Source organism: Manacus vitellinus, unplaced genomic scaffold (genome assembly GCF_001715985.3).
Source record: "Manacus vitellinus isolate BGI_N305 unplaced genomic scaffold, ASM171598v3 scaffold_2_pilon, whole genome shotgun sequence".
Lineage (NCBI taxonomy): Eukaryota > Metazoa > Chordata > Aves > Passeriformes > Pipridae > Manacus > Manacus vitellinus.
In genome coordinates this window covers 18184556-18203264 of record NW_021940208.1, presented here as the reverse complement: position 1 = coordinate 18203264, position 18709 = coordinate 18184556, and the positions used below count along the sequence as shown (strand labels likewise).

The window sequence follows — 18709 nt, the reverse complement described above, 5'->3', positions numbered from 1 at the left end:
TCAGCCTGTCTTCTTTCCATTGGCCTTATTATTAAAAGGTATATGAAAAGTATTGTCCCAAATGCTTTTCTATAAAATCATGACAAACTAAGCTTTAAGGTCTTATGATGTTTAATTTTATGCCTTTAACATTGCTTGAATAGTTTTTACTCCTACTTAGTACTCTTCAAAAAAACCTCTTTCTATCTTGGCTTCCATGCAGTTCACGTAAATGAAGCTTTATAAAGCTAAATTCAAGATAAGAAGAGGACAAGAGCAGACAGATCACTGTGTTCCAGTAAATTCACAGGTGTGCTGGCTTGAGTTTTTCAAATGTCTCCTCTGTACTGCTTCCAAATCCAGGCAGGCCAAAAAAGGGGCAAGGAAAAACCCAGCAGCACGGGCTCAGGAGGAATGCTCACAGTCTTTACAGTTTAATCCCTATAGTAAGGGAAGTGTTGTAGATTAGTTGATAGACTTTACAGAAATAATGGTTTTGGCAACTGAAAATACCAAATGTTTAGAGTATTTGGATCATTTGCACAGTTCTTTATGCAGCTAGTAAATGCAGCATCTGAGAAGGACATATTCCTTAGCAGCAATGCTTTGATTTAGTTTTTTATTCCTAGAATTGCTGTTTTGTACTGTTAGCAGACCAGGAATAGAGCAAAACACTAATTTTTAGATCACAAATCTTCTTGCTTTTTCAAGGAATCATTTTTAGATACTGAAAGGAAATGACAGTTACATAATTATTCCTTAAGACATTAACACTTTGATGGCAACACAGTCTTCAGTCATTTACTGGCACAAGAGAGTGCCAGCATATTAAAGTAACTACTGTGTCCAAGTGTCCAAACTGCAAATGCATTTTCTTAGGTTATCCTATTTGACTTGGCATGTCAGCAGACAGAACCTTTTCCCATGATCTAGGAAACTGAGTATATACACAAACTTGTATATATATCAGAGACAGAACAGCATATGCTGTGCATTCTTAAATACCACCGGACTTGAAGGATAATAGAAACTATTCTATCTGAAGAAATCTATAAACAGATGTGTTCCTCCTTTGGAAAAGCAACCTACCTTGGCCCATTTCACCTCATTGTCAATGCATGGAACTGTCAAACAGTAATCAATAATTGATTATTGATTATTAAGAATTTATAGCTTAACAATGGACTCACTGTGTCTTGAGCTGTACTGTATCTAACTCAACTCCAGATGACTGTGGTGCCAAGAGGTACACCTCCAGTATTATTGGTGGCTTAGAGTGATTGAACCTTTAGCCCCAGGGAAACTCATAACAACAGGTACATTCTGACTTTTTGGAGCAAATTTTTATGGATTACAGGATGTTTTAAATATCCATTAACAGTTTGAGTTCGCAAAGCCCACATCCATTAGTTTGTGGTGGACTCTGGGATGAGGAACGTTTGAGAAAGGTGTATACTGACTTTGGACTTCTAGAGTAAACAGAACATCTCATTAGGAGATAAATACTTATTTGATTAGCAGTGTTAATTGACAAGAAAAAGATCTTCCAGTATCTCTTTTCCAAAAAAGCAAACAAAGAAAGAAACAAACCCAGTTTTTGACTAGATTAAAAAAATCCCTGCTTAATAAGGCTGAAGTACGTACGAATAATTGTACTTATCTAAGACTGTTACACCTGGACAGATTGCACAATAGCAGGTGCAGTTATCTTTCTCCATAAATTGATTCCTATGTCACTGACACTGTTTTTCAAAGTAGCATCAAAGCTTAAAAATCACACACATCCAAATCATCTAATCTGTTGAAATAATAAGCAGGGGAAAGACATTCTGGAACATTAAACTTTTACCCAAATTTCATACAAGTTGCTAGCTCTAGCAGCTGACCTAGACAACTTCTATTTCAAGCTTCTTTAATGTCAGAATAAGCAATTTTTGCCTTTGCCCGTTTTCAGTAACAGTAACAACAGTCAACAAATCATATGCAATTATTTTGAAATAAGATCTGATTAGAGAAACTGGTGCCAAATCACTTACCAGCATCAGCAGGCATTTGTGATGCAACTACTTGTGATAATGCTGAATTTGGTCTCATGTCTGTCTCATCTGTAGAGGGGACTATTTTCATCTCAAGCTTTCTACCTTCTGTAGAGTTATGTGTTGCTTTTTCTTCCTTACAATTACTTCTGACCCTTTTCCAGAAGTGGCCTGGTTGTGTGCTTAGCTATGCAATTTTTTTTTTAGGCCAGAAGTTTTCGGAAGACTTTCAGGTTCTAGACTAAACCTCAATGAGTTTAAGAGTTTAGGCAGGTTCCCTTGTGTCTACAACTGTAAGACAGATTTTTTCCCCCCCTACAGTTATTTGATTCTTTAGCCTTTCATGTTGAGGGAGAAGTGGAGAGGAAAGATAAGAAAACAAATACTTGCCACTCTATGATTAATTTTTCCTTGTCCCTTCCTAATCACATTTCCTCAGTTTCTCTGGCCTCTTCCTCCCATTACACTTTCATTGAATAAACAGATAATTCCTTTGGGAAAAGCTGCTTCAATTGACATGTTAATGAGTAGGGGAAGAAAAGAAATATGCCTGTTGATCAAAGACCTACCATCCTCTCAAATTCCAAAGAATAATGCATTTTGGGCTGAAGGAATAATGCTGGGGAGAAACCAGGAACTCCTGAAGGAATGAGAAACCCTTCTTTTCAGTCTGTCTGATAAGCAGTATAAATATTAACTCTGGCTTCACAAAACACACATTTAATTCTACAACAGAGAATGCCTAGTTAAAAAAACCCACACAAGTGGACCATGACATTTACTGACTTTTAGATGCATTTAGGCAGTTCAGGTCAGTTCACAGTTTATTCCTTCTCCTCAGCATTCTTTCTCCTCTACTTTTTCAAAAAAGAAACAATGTGCGTGATTGTATGGGTTTCCAAAAGAGGGATGTAGAGGATAAATTAAGCTGTCTCCAGCAAGATATGTAACACTAGAGTCTGAAGTCACTGTTCAGGGTATTGTGCATCAGAGGGAAGAGAATGCCCATTCATATTCCAATAATGATGCATACTCTATCACCCTCCCCCGATGTGCTTGCAGGAGAGGTAGTAGCAGGTATTCCAGGTCTCTCTTTTTTAGATTTGAGAATAGTTCCCTTTTAACTTCCCTGTACACCATTACAATTACAGAACAGACAGTATCTTATTTAAATGCATTAGAAGGTGTCTGACTTCTGCTGGTGCCAATGCTTAGCAGGGGGGAGGAAGATTGAACAGTTTTTCCACTGCCAGTGATTGCAGCCATAGGATTTATTAGCAAATTAGATTTGCTAATAAGGTCAAGGAAGCCAAAATGCAGGTGCGGTAAGGATTCAGGATTCTTGGGAAATGGCATAAAAAAAATAAAAATCAAGGAAGTTCAAATACATAGAGATGGGAAAGAAAGGTTAAGATAAAGACAGAAGAAAGTAAAGTGAACTGGGGAAGAAGACAGACAAACTGAAACCAACATAAGAACAAAAGAAGGTATTTGAAAAACATGGTTACAACAGGCAAGTCTGTATTCTGAAAATGTCATAATTATCTTTTATAAGTTAAAATACATGGAAAGAGGATATATCACTTTTCTTTACATGTTGTTGCTGCTTCCTGGTCTTGGCTAATTTTCTTCATACCCCTCTTTTTCCTATCCCTTCATTCTTTTTTCTCCAAAAGGAAAAAACTCCATAAAATAACATTTCTCAATTTATTATACATCACCAAGATATCATCTGTTTCCTATACTTAGTATATCAAATAACGGTAATGGCTGCTGATGGTAGTGATTTCTGAAATATAGATTTCTTAACTGGAACCAACAAATATAAACAAACAAACAAATATTCACATACATGGGCGTATGAATTTTTTGTTAAAAATTGATAAAGAGATATTTTGCCTTAGCTCTAAATACTTATCTACAGCATAAATCATTTTACTGGCCATTTCACAGTCATGTTTCATAACTACTAATCTAAGTGTATTTCAACCAGGCAAGTCTTGCTGTTGAGCAGACCGAGTTTGTAACAGCTGTAGATAAAATGGGAGTAATACAGAAGGACAGTACACCAGGAATGATTTTCAGAGACACTCCACTGTGGAAAACTGCTCCTGCAACATCTTTCTAAAAGGGAGAGCACACCCTACCCAGGCAGGGTTAGCTTTGCTTCCTTGTCTAGATGAGGAAGGCAGAAGTACCTCCTCTGAGTATTTCCCATTTCCTGTGGCCAGAACTGAGGCAGCAACAACTTCAAGCCTCAAGTGTAAAAACTGGATTATGCCCAAGCCCAGCACAGAGTCAAGGATGAAGTACAGCAGGCTCCTGTGGGTTCCAGGACAAGATATATCACACATGTCACTTTACAAGAGAGAAATAATACTGGCCATTCATTACCTTCTCTTCTGAGTCCCCTGGCTGGCAGGTAATAACTCCATCTCGTGAGCCTCCAGCAAATGTTGCTTTGCAGTTTGCAAGCCACTGTTTTGAGAGAGAAATTAAAGAAGATATGAATAAGGCCTACTATTTGATTCAAAGAAAGATAAGCAGTATTTTAGTTTCAAAGCACAGCATGTAAACAAAAGTTTGCAATTGCAATTTTTATTACCACAGACTGCAACAATTTGCTTTGACTCTAATTTAAAAAGTGTAGTCGTGATTTCTATTACTATTTCAATTGCATAAACTAAGAAAATTAATTAATGAATGAACAGGAGAGAGACTAGGAATATTAAAGATACCAATGTTTCTAATATTAGGGGATACAACAGCTATTTTTTTAGTTCTGGTCCATATGTTCAGGAGGAAACTTTCCATAAATCCAGTATCTGAAACATGTTTTTGTACTGAATGTTAGTCTAAATAGATGTGAGTGGATGTGCAGTTTCCTGACATAGCATAAGTATACAAACATACAAAACCAAGAACATAACATAATTCAGCATACCGAGAGTGTTGCCTCTTTCCTGTTGTTGTATGTGTCCAGGTACTCCTGCAGCTCTAAAACACTGAACTTCAGCTTTTCAAGAAGGCCACAAGAGAGAAGCTGGAGAAATAAAATCAAAAGGTCTAGTAAATGTTACTATAAAAGAACAAAAATATTAGCATAGTAGAAAGTACAGTAAAGATATTGCAAAAGAACACTTAGATTTACAGATACTAATACTGAAAAATATTTATATTTATGCAAAACCCTAAATAAATATATTCTATTTAAGTTGAAAAGTGAATAGCAGAAGTTGCACCTATGATAATGTGGAATTGAAATTGTGTTCTGTGTTTAATGGATTTGCAGAGGACTTCCCTAAAATAAAACAGCGCACAAAGCTTAACCAGTTACTCTCCACAGCTCTCTGACGATGTAAGACTCAGCTCTTCCACGGTCACAGCAGTAGGCCCAAGATTACACTTTACCAGTTCCTACCTCTAGACCTCTCTGTGGGAGGTCACACTGTCCTGACGCTGTTGGATAAACATGAGCCAGAACGAAGACAGTGGGAAGGGCCATCTCATTCATTCCCTAATATATACTTATAAAGAATCACAGAATCATTAGGTTGAAAAAGACCTCCAAGATCATCAAGTCTAACCTTTGACCAAATACCATCATGCCCACTAAACCACATCGCAAAGTGCCACATCTACTTGGTTTTTGAACACTTCCAGGAATGGTAACTCCACTGCTTCCCTGGCAGCCTGTTCCAATACCTAAACACTCTTTCGGTGAAGGATTTTTTTTCTCATATCTAACCTGAACCTCCCCTGGCACAATTTGAGTCTGTTTCCCCTTGTCCTATTGCTAGTTGCCTGGGAGAAGAGGCTGATGCCCACCTTGCTACAACCTCCTTTCAGGTAATTGCAGAGAGCGATAAGGTCTGCCCTCTCCAGACTGAACATGCCTAGCTCAGCAGCTCTTCATAAGATTTGTGCTCCAAACCCTTCACCAGCTCCGTTGCCCTTCTCTGAACTTGCTCCAGCACCTCAATGTCCTTCTTGCAATTAGAGGCCCAGAACTGAACACAGGATTTGAGGTGTGACCTTACCAGTGCCAAGTACAATGCCAGGCAAGGTCATTGCCCTGGTCCTGCTGGACACACTATTTCTGATACAGGCCACGATGTCATTGGCCTACTTGGCCACCTGGGCCCACTGCTGGCTCATGTTCAGCCAGCATCATCCAGTTCACAGCACAGCTAACCCAAATGAAACCACTACATGTATTACCATCTTTCATGCTAAACTATGAAAGTAGCTTCTCCTTTTTCCTTTGGAGAGCCAACTGAGTCCAGTAGGCACCTGTTTTATATTGGGTTTTGACACACAGTCTCAACCCATCATAACTATCTTTGATTTTATGATTTTATATTACTCATCTGTCAGTACTTACCTAATAAAATAATGTGGAAGATAAATGGAAATATGGTTCAGAACAGGAGATAAAACATATAGATAGGAGGGGTGAGTTCCTTTTGACATATCTGTTCAGGAGTTGCTCAAAAGTGAAGCAGCCAGTAAAATAACACACTGCAATGAAGCACATGCCTTTTGAAAGGAATATACTCACTGTTTCTGCATCTACAAAAAGGGTGGGACATTCTGAACATGATGTTAACATCTGAGAAGACCTCACAAACTTGGAGCCTATCCCTCGCAGGTTATCTCCCAAGTAACTAGCTGCATCACAGGTTAGGAAGCAGAATCTTTTCTGAATATTCTGGAAAGCAAAATACAGTTTATTGTATTATTTACTCAACTGTGAGCTTCTTTCCTCTGTAAACGAATGGCTTGGTTGTTATTCTTTGCACAATAATGTACAAAAGAGACTATCTCCCTGTGGAGAACTGAATGTCTGCTCTAGGATACTGACTAATAGTTATTATATTGGAGACAGTGTACAGCTGGGTAGATGTGAAACTAATTACAGAGTTCATCACAATCTACTACTGAAATACATTCTTTCTTGTACAGATGAATCAAACTTTATAAAGCCTTTTACCCACGGGTAGCGGTTTTTTTCTTGTCTATGCAGAGTTAACAGAGTTGATCAGCACATTACTTTATCTGTCTATTCCAGGCATTGTTTTGTTAATATTCCATGTCAAGTGGCTAATCACATAACATAATGGACATTCTAATGCCAAACAGCAGCATGGAAAAATCAGAAAAAACTTTTGTTTTTCCCTGTGGGAAAAAACTTCTTAGTAAAACTTCACTGCTTCTTGGGAGTACTCTAGAAATACTGCCTTGCATCCGGGAATTGTTCTTCTCAGATTTTTTTGGTGTTTTGAGTTCTAAACCAGTCTAGCCTTCCAGAAACATTCTAATGCTTTTAAGTGACTAATATATGAAGTGAATAATAAATAAAAATAATGTATTAATCTTGCAGGAACTGAAATAATGATATTGATAAATACACAGCAGGTTTCACTGCCCAAATATATCTCAGTGAATCCTAGTGCTCAGCAGGTGGGAGTGACATAAAAGTATTTTTAAAAATAAAAGTATGCAACATTTCTATTTGATTCATTTGAAGTTACCATAGGCATTTTTCTGAGGAATGTAAGTTAGGACCCATACTATCATAAGCATGCCTCAGTGAAGAGGAGCACTTCCCAAATACCAATCTGGATGATAGACACAGATAACAGATGCCTGTTACTGCTCCTGCACTGGTGCACTGAAGTTAAGTATCTAAAATCAGGTGAGTTGAATTCAGACTTTATTGATAATGGAAGCTGTTGGATTGAATGACTTTTTAAAAAATGCTAGATAAGCCCTCACATTGTACATAGACTGTACACTATCAGTGATTTATAAAATGGTCAAAGTTCCTCTACTGACCAATTTCATAATTACTTATTTGTGAATCTCTCTTGAAAGCATCTGAACTGCCCATCAGAACACAGTTAAGATCAGATAGACTGATACTGCTCTTACTATGTGTTTCTACCACCTCACTTCAACACAGAAACAAAGTGCTATACACCTCACTCGGCACATGGTACAGATTCTCTGCTGCACTGAGTCTGTAGTAGAGGCAAGGGTTTAACCAGATAAATGATTATTTTTATAAGCAACTGTCAGAATCATCTGAATCATGGGGCTTGGTGACAGTTGGAGATTTACTGAAAAGAGTCAGTCCAAGTCTTAGTGAAACTGTTGCTGATAACCCTTTTGGCAAAAGAAAGAGATCTACATTTGATACTAACCAAGAGAAAAGAGATATCTGAGAACATAGAAATGAAAGGAAATTTGGTAAGACAGATTACAAAAGAGAATCCAAGAAACACTCTTTGAAAGGGACCTGTGGAGAACATCTGATCCAACCTTCAACTGAAAGTGGAACTATTGCTGACCCCAGATCATGTCAGCCATGCTTTTGACTAGCTGAGTCCTGAAGCCTCCAAGCTCAGAGCTTTCTCAAGGCTCTGGGTAGCCTGTTTAGGTGCTGCAATGCCCTCCTGAGTAATTGAGTTTATAAATCTGAGGCAGTGAAGGAGACAGACTACAGAAATAATACAAATGATTTCAATGCATTCAGAATTTGCATGAAAGAGCCCCTTAGAAATAACTTAATGGAGAAAGAAGATAATGAGTTAACGATTCCTTTAGGAAAAAAAAAAGAAGGCATAAGCACATTCTATACCACTAAAAGATAGAAATATGTATTATAACATACAACTGGCTATATCATAAATATTTCATTTGGGCAAATACTCGTGCAAAAAAAGTACCACAAAAAATGAAACTGCACTGAATTGCTATCTTGGATATCAAAAGTAGTATGGTGATGTAGGCACAATTATCAGAGAGGGAGATGCCAAATAAACTAGCAAGAGAAAGGACAAACATCAAGAAGTAATCTAGAAATAATTAAGAGGAAGGCCAAGGAATCACAATGGAGAGAAACAGCTACTAACAGATGCTACTGAAAAGACTAATGTGTTTCATGCCTCCTTTTGCCTTATTGCTTCCAGAAAGGGCATCTGTGTACAGGTAGCCATGAGACATCTATGAAAAAGCAGGTGAGAACAGATCTTGCTAGCTTGGATATTTTTACATCTTTGCAGATTAGGGAAATTAATGCTATGATAGTTATAATACTGGGTAAAGAGGTATAGGAGCCATAACAAATATCTTTGAGAACTCACAGAACACAGCATTATTTATAAAAATAATTTCCTCAGCATAAAAATAATTTAAGTCATGGCTTCATCAAAAGCCGACCAGTCTACTATTTAGATTCAAGACATAATATTCTTCCCATTCTCCTGTCCTTTTCAGATATCCATAAAAGCAACAATCAATCTACAGCTATGATGATAATGGTCTTGAACAGTGTTTTAAAGTATTTCATGTGAAATTTTGAGGGTCTGTACTTTGCTATCTATGTATAGTATTTCGAATATATTTGTTTTGCAATTACATGGACTAACAGTTCTGTAATAAATTATCATCTCAGCTATGTCCTTCTGGGTGCAGACTACAGGGGTGGAAATCTCTCAAGCAAAGTCTGAATATTCATAAAATATTCTAGGAAAGGGGATTACTGTGAATAATAATGCCAACTGCCAGCATATCATGAATAGGTATACGCCTGCATACAGTCGCTGTGCTTTGTGTCTATGTAAATAATAACAAAATATTCTCAGATAGTTTTCTTCTTAACCTCAGGTTTCCTCTTCTGGGAAGAGGACTTTCCATAACAGAAGGTCTCAATTGTGGAAACTGCTTGCTAGATCTCCAATCTACTTGGAACTGTCTGGTCTGCTGGAAGACATTTAATTTAAGGGAATACAAAGAGGCAGCTGCAAAGATAATCCAGAGATCTCTGACCTATGACTTGTTTACAGGAAAAGTACTTCAATAATTTCAGGAATTTTAAACAAGTTTAGCATGTTGTGGGCAAGCATCCAAGATACCATTAACTTGATGCAGACTGAAATGTAGGTGCCCTGGAAAATGCACTTCTTTCACTTCACCAAGTATTCAGTTGACAAGCTCCTCCAAACAAGGATTTTGTTTCACAGTTAAATATTTTGCAAGCCTAGCACACACTGGGCTTGTTTCTGAAACTTCCTGTTGGTGAGGGTCACAAGTCAAAGCTAGTGAATGAGTAGCAAAGTTTGATGGTGCAAACACAATACAATTCCAGACAAGCTGAGATCTTACAAAAAAATATGGGAAAATACTACTCCTATGTTTTAGCCCTGAAGAGAAGAACAAAGCTATTTTTATAAACTAAAAATACAGCTGTGACCCCAGCTAAAAATGGTGGCTTGTTGATATTATTAACACGTTTTTCTTTCTCTTCCAATATCAAGTGAAGAAAACGAATAGGGAAGATTCTGAATACAGGGCAAGCACAACAGCAAATGTAGTGTGTGCATACTAGGATTTCAAGTTAAACAGGTACTTTTCAAGTAATGTTTAGGTCTTTCATTACACAGTATTATTTGTTTAGTCTTCAGAAGTGTGACACCAGTTCCTTTTTACTTCTTCAAAGAGAAGAAAAAAGAACAAATAACTCTCAGAACACTTAAACAGGGCAATTAACCTCTAGGACTGAGGTAAGGGCAGAAAAGCTGACATCATGAAGAAACATAGGACTAACATGCAAGTCAGCAGTGGGTTTTATTCCCTCCAAATGATTATTTATCAGTGTTTAAAAGAATGCTTATAAAACACTCATATTTACAGTGGTGTAATGTTTAAAGGAGGAAAATGTGCAGCTAGAAAAGACATCCAACTCCAGTGGAGCATAGAGGAAACATGATGAAGAGATTCTTAGCGTATGATACATCTTTCTTATAAGGATAATCTTAGACATATCAAAATATCTTGCAACTGTACATTAATTAACAGTGTAATAATTGTATTAATTGTTCATAAAAAGTCGCATACTCTGAGATCATGGGTACTTAAACTCCGTACAAAGTTACCTGGCTGCTATGTATGCTGCTGGAGCATGCTAACCATCCTGCAGCTGCAGGAGAAACCATTAAAAAGGCTTTATAACTAATTATGGGTAAAACCAGACAGTCACTCTTAGAACATCTTGTGCATTTGACTCCTTTTTTCTCATTATCTTTTTGCAAGATTGTTATCTTTGCAAGCATACAGTTTTAGAAAGGAGAAATGTATTTCTAGTCTTCAGACTCAATTTCTGGAATTTATGTTATATGATGGCAGCTGGATATTTCTACTCAGATGAGTAGGTACAAAACATTTAATAATGTTGACTTTCACAGGGGCATGTGCAGATTTCAAGAGTTGGAGATAAAAGAACAGATTAACAATACTTTGAGATTAAAAAGGTTATTTCCTTGTCTCTTGCATTTATTGTTTCAGACTATTTGTAAAGTACTGAAGAAAACACTCTTTAAAGTGGATCCATATTCTATAATGTTACCTCCAAACTTGGAAGTATGAGAGATATACTATTTTTGTGACAAAACAGGTCATAGAAGACAGTTCTGCATGAAAATGTAGTATGCCAATTCCACAGTATGCAAAATTACAATGGTTATCTATCTAGTAGTTCATTACTGGTACTGTTTTCAAGAACTACTAATTGCCACACACAGTTTAAACATTTTGATTTTGTATCTTAAACTCATTTTCTCACCTTAAACAGGGAAGAGAACACATGAAATGTATAAACTGCACAGGAACCATCCGAGTCGCACATGAGCTGGTTGATATGGCTACGCCAGGCTTCTTCTGCATCATCACATGCTGCTGGCTGAAATGCAGCCAGGATGGCAGAAAAAAATGGTGAGGGAGGAGGGGAGGTGTTTCGGTCAACGTCTCCAAAACTGAAGGATTAAAAAAAAAAGGTGATGAAAGGAGAATACCAAGAAGGTGGCAGATAAACTATGCTATAACAGAGACATATAATCACAGGACCAATTATATCACCTTTCTAAAAATATTCATGAACTTTCAAATTACTTTTGAAGGTTGACAAGATGTTGGCTACAATGAGGAAAACTCCAAATCAGAATCCCTATTTTCAGGCCATTGTCATCTATTTTCCTCCATCCCAGAACACCTAAATTGTTTTATTGTACCATCATTTGGAGGAAGAAGGCTGAAACTTCACAGGAGTGAAGTTTCCTCTCATCTCCTCTCCCCCCCCCTCCCCCTCTCATCTCCTTAAATACAGGCTAACTGCAATCTAACTCAACATCCCAAATGTGATAGAGCTCCATATGGCATGGAAAAAATCCTGATGCCTATAACATATACTGAGGTCTAGTCACACCCACCAGCAGCCTTAAGAGTATATAGTTGAGATCTCTGACAACACTGAGACTTCCTTTCATGAGAAATCAAAAGGATGAATACCTGCCTGATCTGTTGAACAGATAGCTAAGTCACATCTCCATTACTGCAAATCTTTAAAAATCCTTCTTTTATTTTGATTAAATATAGTACATACATAATGACTAACTGCATCAGAAATTTGTTTTTCCTAGGAGCCCAAGCTTGGGTTTGATTTTGGTTTTTTTTCAGTTGTGTGATAGTTATGCAGGTAATTAGGGCATTGTCTTCTCATTGCTCCAAAATCATGAGAATTTTATAACTCCTGTGGCCAGAACAGTCATTCCATTAACCACCACCTTGTTACCACTTTTGTTGTACAGTGTAAAAGAACTTGCATGAATAATAGCATATACAAGTACCTAGCAAACTGTTCCAGCCTGCCAACTTTCTCTTCAGTTTCTGTCATATCCAGACTAAGACTATCACTGCATTCAAATGCTCCAGGAAGTTCATTTGTAGACCCTGAAAGGTCATCCTCATGGACTGGTATATCTTGTTCTTCATGTACAGCTTCAGCCTAGGGGAGTGAATGATGATGTCTTAGAAAACAGCAAATTAGTAAGTTAATTCCACTAATAAACAGAAGCATTTTATGAAAAAAACTCACCTGACAATATGTTAAACTGCACAGATATAAAGCCACAGATTATAAATTACATGAATCAAGTTACACTTCTTGAACAATGCTGTATTTGCTTAACTCACTGTCTTGGATAAATATTATTTTTAAGGCATTTCTTCAACTTGCCTAGCAAAGAATTTCAGATTTCAATGCATTTGGCAACATAGCAGGGAAGTAATTTTTCCGGAAAAACAATAGGGTTCTTTTTACTGTCAGGCTGTCCTTGTCACTTAACACTTGATGGTGTCCAAAAGGGTATTAAAGCCTCTCAAAATTGATTTTAAACAACTGAAAACAATCACCATCTGGAAGACTATATGAATGTTTAAAATTGAGAATTAATTTTAATACATCATTTACATTCAAGAAGAATCCAAAACATTTTACATTAAAAGGACTATGCTTCTCTCATTTCCTTCCGTTTTCTTCTATTAGCACCTATAGCTCCTGATTTCTTTTTGAAACATTCCAATTTCTCTTGCATTTTTAGTTTGAACAAATTTTGTTTCAGTTTTAATCTTTTGGCTTTTGTCTGCATCACCCATAGCATCCTGCAAAGCATTCCTTTAGGGATGACTGCAGTGAATAGCTCAAATGTTTGGGCACATATGCATGTACATACATGTGTTGGCAATTGGTGGAGAGGGAAATCTGTGGCAAGTGGAATTAAAGGAGAAAAGTGGCCCTCTTCAGTTTACCAAATCTGCTTGGATCCCAGATAAAATCTGGGGATTTGCATTTCTAAAAATTAAACAAGACTTATATCAGAAAAGACAGGATCAGAAATTAAGGAGAAGAATGCTTTTTTGGTTTGCTTTATTTTCTAAGCAAAAGAGAGAGGAACAGTCCTGAGTTCAGGGTGTATGAAATCAATCAGAGCACCAGCCATCTTGAAAACATAAATAAAAGCTATATGGCTGAATTATCAGAATAGGAACCAGATCAGCTGCTAAGAAGTGTAAATGTTTCATGCTTCTTCAAGAAGTAATTAGTATTAACCACTTTCAAATATTAAATATTAGCTTGAAAGAATCATTGGTTTCTTCACTGCAATGACAGTGTTTGTATGAGGAAAATACATTTTGATAGGATAGGGTAGGGCAGGAAGAAAGAGGAAGCAAACACCTTTCACCCACTGGAGTCCAATATGATGCCCCAAAAGCAAAATAAAAAAGAAGATTCTGAATATTCATGCAGGATTGTAGTATACTTCCAGAAATCTCTAAGTTGAGATAACTTGAAAAATACATAACAGAGCACCATCTGAATCTTTGTATCCCTCATAGCATTATCCATTTGTCTTCTAACAGCTTTTAAGTATTATATTAATTATTGTGATCACTATCTTTAATTGCAAATAAGTTTAACTGATTCCATGCTTTTAACAATAATATCTGGATTTTAGCACTCACACATTTGAGAAGAGACCTAAATAATCAGCCTGTTTCTCTCATTTGCTGCATCTATTTAAAGGTTGAGGTGATATTTTTGTTTTTGCTTATGATGCAACAAATAAACATTTTTGTACAGTGCTAAAGAAGTAACAAAAATTTTCCTCTGCACTGCTGACATACCATCAGCTCTCTGAAAAGAAGAACTCAGAGGAAAAGAGAAACAGGAAAGTGCTCAGGTTTTGTGTTATCAAATGATGTAAAAATTATTTAGGTGTAAATTTCAAGTTTTCTGACTAAAAACTGGATAACTTATTCCTCAGAATAAATATAAACCCAGACATTTTAATTTTGTTTATATTGACTCCAATGTGTTTAGAGTAAAAATACAGAAGTGTGCAAACTAGTAGAAAATAAGTTTGAGGCAAAAAACCACTAAGAAGGTAATCAATTCAAACATCTTTGTAAGACTAGTGACCTGGGTTATGTTTTTCACCAATATCTAAACCTGTACCAGGACTAGCTGAATTTGCCTGTCAACCCCACAAGAAACTACTGTGATTTTACATTCTTTACTCATTTTTTCTAAAGTTTTTCATTTTTTGGATGAACATTGGCCCATGGGCCATTAAAGAAATTTTGACAGTAAAGATTCTAAACCCTCAGGCATATATGAGACTCCTGAACTGTGATTTGCAATTCTTAATGTATGTACCAACAGCTACAGCAGCTGGAGATTAGCTGCAGTCACCACCTGCAAACATATCTGTTCTGACTGCTGCTTCCTGAACTGAAATTCTGCCAACTTGTGCTGTTTATGGTTGTTACGCGCTTACTTTTTCTACTTGTTTTGACAAACAATGAGTTTACCTTCTCCACAACCACTACTTTCAGAAGTTTCCCTCCTTTCCTATCCTTACCCTCCTTCTGTCCTTTCTTCTTCCTGCAGAGGTTTCTGACACAAATGATTTTGTTCAATACTCAGCACAGTTCCAATCTCCTTTTCTATGACCTCTTTAATAAAGTTTCCATTACTTCTGTTATATGCAGTGCTAGCAATACTGTATCAATTTTTTTGTGTGGCTGCATTTGGAGGGGACCAAGGGCAAGAAGTGGAATGACAGCCAATGATTACACAAGACATATTCTTCTCCTGCTCATACACTGCTCTTTCTGCAGAAGTCACACAATTTAGACATGACAGAGAAGCTTTACTGACATAAGGCAACAGTATCATAAAGTCACTAATTCACACACAGACCTCACCCCAGATTATATTTCTGGAGGGACACTGAGAAGGGTAGGTTCACCTGGTCTCTCACAAGCAAGTATTATCAAACAGAAAATTAAAGAAGCCATCCCCATATTGATAATAATTTACCAGCCTTACTCTGTGTTCATCTTCTGATACAATTCTATGAAATAAACTGTGCTGAACATGGTTGTCATATGCTTGCAAATCCTGCCTTTCTCCCCGGATAGCTTAATATTGCAGTCACGAATTTAAAATTTCTGAGTGTCTGCCAAAAGGCAAGTACTGAATCCAGTGTTCACAACTGTACAATAGGTCCCCACATACAAAAAATGTCAGAGAATACACGCATACACCCACCACATGAGTTGGCATATCATTCTTTTAAATCAGCATGAAGAACAAAAGAATATTCCCTTGGGGCTGTAACTTGTAGCCAGTTCACAAATTTGTCTTCCAATGAGCTTGTACTATTTTGGTGCATGTGTAGCACAATATACTTAAGAAACAATAAATAAAATCTTTTAATGAAGAAAGCATAAGTAGAAAGGAAACAGTATGAAAGTGCAAGAGCGCCTGAATGTACTGTACTATGATATTTACAGAGGAAGCCAGAATGTACTTGATTTCACAGATCAAATCCTTTATGAAAGTATAAGCAAAAATAATTTGTAAAAGTTTTATATAAAATACAGTCCAGTTGGAAAAGAAAGAAAAAGATGTATTCACCTTAGCTCCTTCAGACACTTGGAGATTATTCATATCAGGCAAAGACACATCAAAGCTTGATGTTCCTATATTAAAATGAGGGTCTGCTGAGGTTGTGTCACATGATGTAGAAAGTGAGTCAATATGATTTGCATCCTCAGATGGGGAAAGATTTATAATCTGTTTAAAAGACAACAGAAGCATGGAAGAACTAAGTATACAGCTACCCTACCACACACTATTTTCATGAACATGTAAAGGAGACATTGTCTTAAAGAGCAGTGATGATGGCTCTCAGCCTGTACACAGACACAACGCTTTCGATGTTTCTGGCACAAAAATTTTATTTAAAACATCCCTGAAGTGAACAAAGAAAATCTGACACTGTTTACCAACCTGGAGTCTTGTTCTATTTCTTTAAGCATTAAACACATCAGGAAGATTTACTGTTGGCCAATTGTGCAAAATTGTCATATAGTAAAAAAGGGGCAAATAATAAGATATGTTTCCTGTGTTTCAAACTTTGCATTAAAATTCCTGTTTACCTTTGCAAATAAGTGAAAATGCACCCACCAATTTCAGCTGATTAGGTTGCCCCTGGGCAGAGGAAACTAAAAGCCCATCTTATTTAAAAACACAACTCCTTTTTTTGTTCTTAAATTTCAAGTTTGCAACTTACTAGGTCTGAGTTCTCCAAGATTTGGCTGGTGGTCAGGTCCTCCTCCTCTGATGACTCATCGGAGTCCTCATGGTTCATTTTGTTCAGGCTGGGTGTGCTCCCCGAGAGCTGGCTCTCTTCCAGCAGCTGCATGTCACACTTGTCCAGGCTGTCCAGGGACCGTCTGCGCACTCCCCAGTTGAAGTTGTCCATGCTTTCACCCTGAAATCAGATACAGGGTCAGCTTTCTTGATTTAAAACTGATCATATGCAAAGACCTAATCAAAGTTAGCTCCAGAAATACTTTTAGGCAAAAATATAATAAAAACTTGATATAAGCATTATTTTTTTGATCACCTGGAGATAAGAGCAGAAGCGTGGAAATGGCAGTTAAATGAGCATTCACTCTTTTCAGTATTAGATGTTTTTCATGCACTTGCTAATTTAAGAATTTGGTTTTGTAAGTCCATATATACACTCCTCAATACCAGTAGAGCAATGACAGGCAAAAGAAAAGTTTGGAAGCAATTTTAGGGGATTTTTCCATGGTGTTTAAAAGTATTAGGAGCACAGTTCAAAACAATGGTTCAATTGCAAAACTTATGTTATAGATTTTAGATTATTTGCATTATATACATAACCATAATGGTGAGTAGATTTAAACAAGTCCCTCCTTTACACGTAAAATGTGACACCTAAAGCAGCACATCTTTTTAACTTTTATTATAGGCCTGTATTGCTTATTTTTGTAACTTGAATATATTTGAATTATTCGAAACTATATTTTGAGAGCAGCCTGATAAGCATTGCCTGAGATGTCACATTTTAAAAAGGACACAGTCAAATCGACCAACCATTTTATACTGACTTTCAGTTCTGATCCCACATGCAGTTACATAAAGCTGAGTGCATTAAGCAAATCGTATAACCGTTTGTAAGACTGGTGAACTGATCACTTGATTTCTTTCATGTACAAAAATGACAATTAGTTTTCCACCATTTTTCCATTTTTTTACTTTATATATTTTCCAGTGGACTGTATGCCTTTTTCCTAATTCTCACTCCCTTCCTATGTCTGGGCAGGTTCCTCTCCAGCAAATGCAGGACCACATCCACAACTGCTCCTGCCACAGACTCACAGAGGCAAAAGGGGCCTCACACATCAAGAAAGGTCTCCCCAGAAGTATACAGCTGCAGTTTTGGGCACTTTATTTAGGTGAAAGCCCTCAATCCATCATTAAAATGGGAAGGAAATTTATAGAGAAAAATGTTTCTTTTTAAGGTTCAGGGCTGACTGTTTAAAACAAGACTCTCTGTAAGTTGCAACAGTCTTAAACAAGCAAGTCAATTGGTGAAAATTCAAGCTGATAGTGATCTTCTAAATATCAATTTGACAAAAATACAGTTCTGCCTAAAAAACAATCACTGATTATGAGTATTTCCTGGGCTTCTGCAGATGAAAATTATGCACAATCATAGAGAATGAGGTCTCAGCTGAGTGAGGTCCCTTAAGCAGAGTTGTAATTTTAAACACTTGAGTAATCCCCATTCAGGACTACTCAGACATTTACTGAATGAGGACCAAACTGCATAAAGTGCAATGAATTACACTGCAATCTTACCTCCTTAACAATCAACAAACTTCCACAAATTGATCTTACTTTTCATCATTACCCTTTAATGCAATGGATCGTGGAATATGAATTGAGGGAGAGGGGAAGTTCAGTTTTGTGACAC

At 36.9% G+C, this 18709-nt stretch overlaps 1 protein-coding gene across 6 annotated transcripts in view; it reads right to left on the bottom strand.

Annotated features, from left to right (window-relative positions):
- FRY (FRY microtubule binding protein) overlaps positions 1–18709 on the bottom strand; it is a 205115-nt gene that overhangs the window by 7165 nt on the left and 179241 nt on the right. For 5 of the 6 annotated variants that reach the window (XM_018071108.2, XM_018071106.1, XM_008934237.2 and 2 more), the window contains 7 exons: positions 16994–17194; positions 16336–16494; positions 12701–12858; positions 11641–11830; positions 6577–6726; positions 4960–5058; positions 4410–4493 (listed from right to left, as the gene is read on the bottom strand). In XM_018071108.2, the coding sequence (XP_017926597.1) occupies positions 4410–4493; positions 4960–5058; positions 6577–6726; positions 11641–11830; positions 12701–12858; positions 16336–16494; positions 16994–17194 (1041 nt within the window). Of the gene's footprint in view, positions 1–4409; positions 4494–4959; positions 5059–6576; positions 6727–11640; positions 11831–12700; positions 12859–16335; positions 16495–16993; positions 17200–18709 lie in introns of all 6 variants that reach the window. The other variant, XM_018071105.1, reaches the window with a different exon arrangement.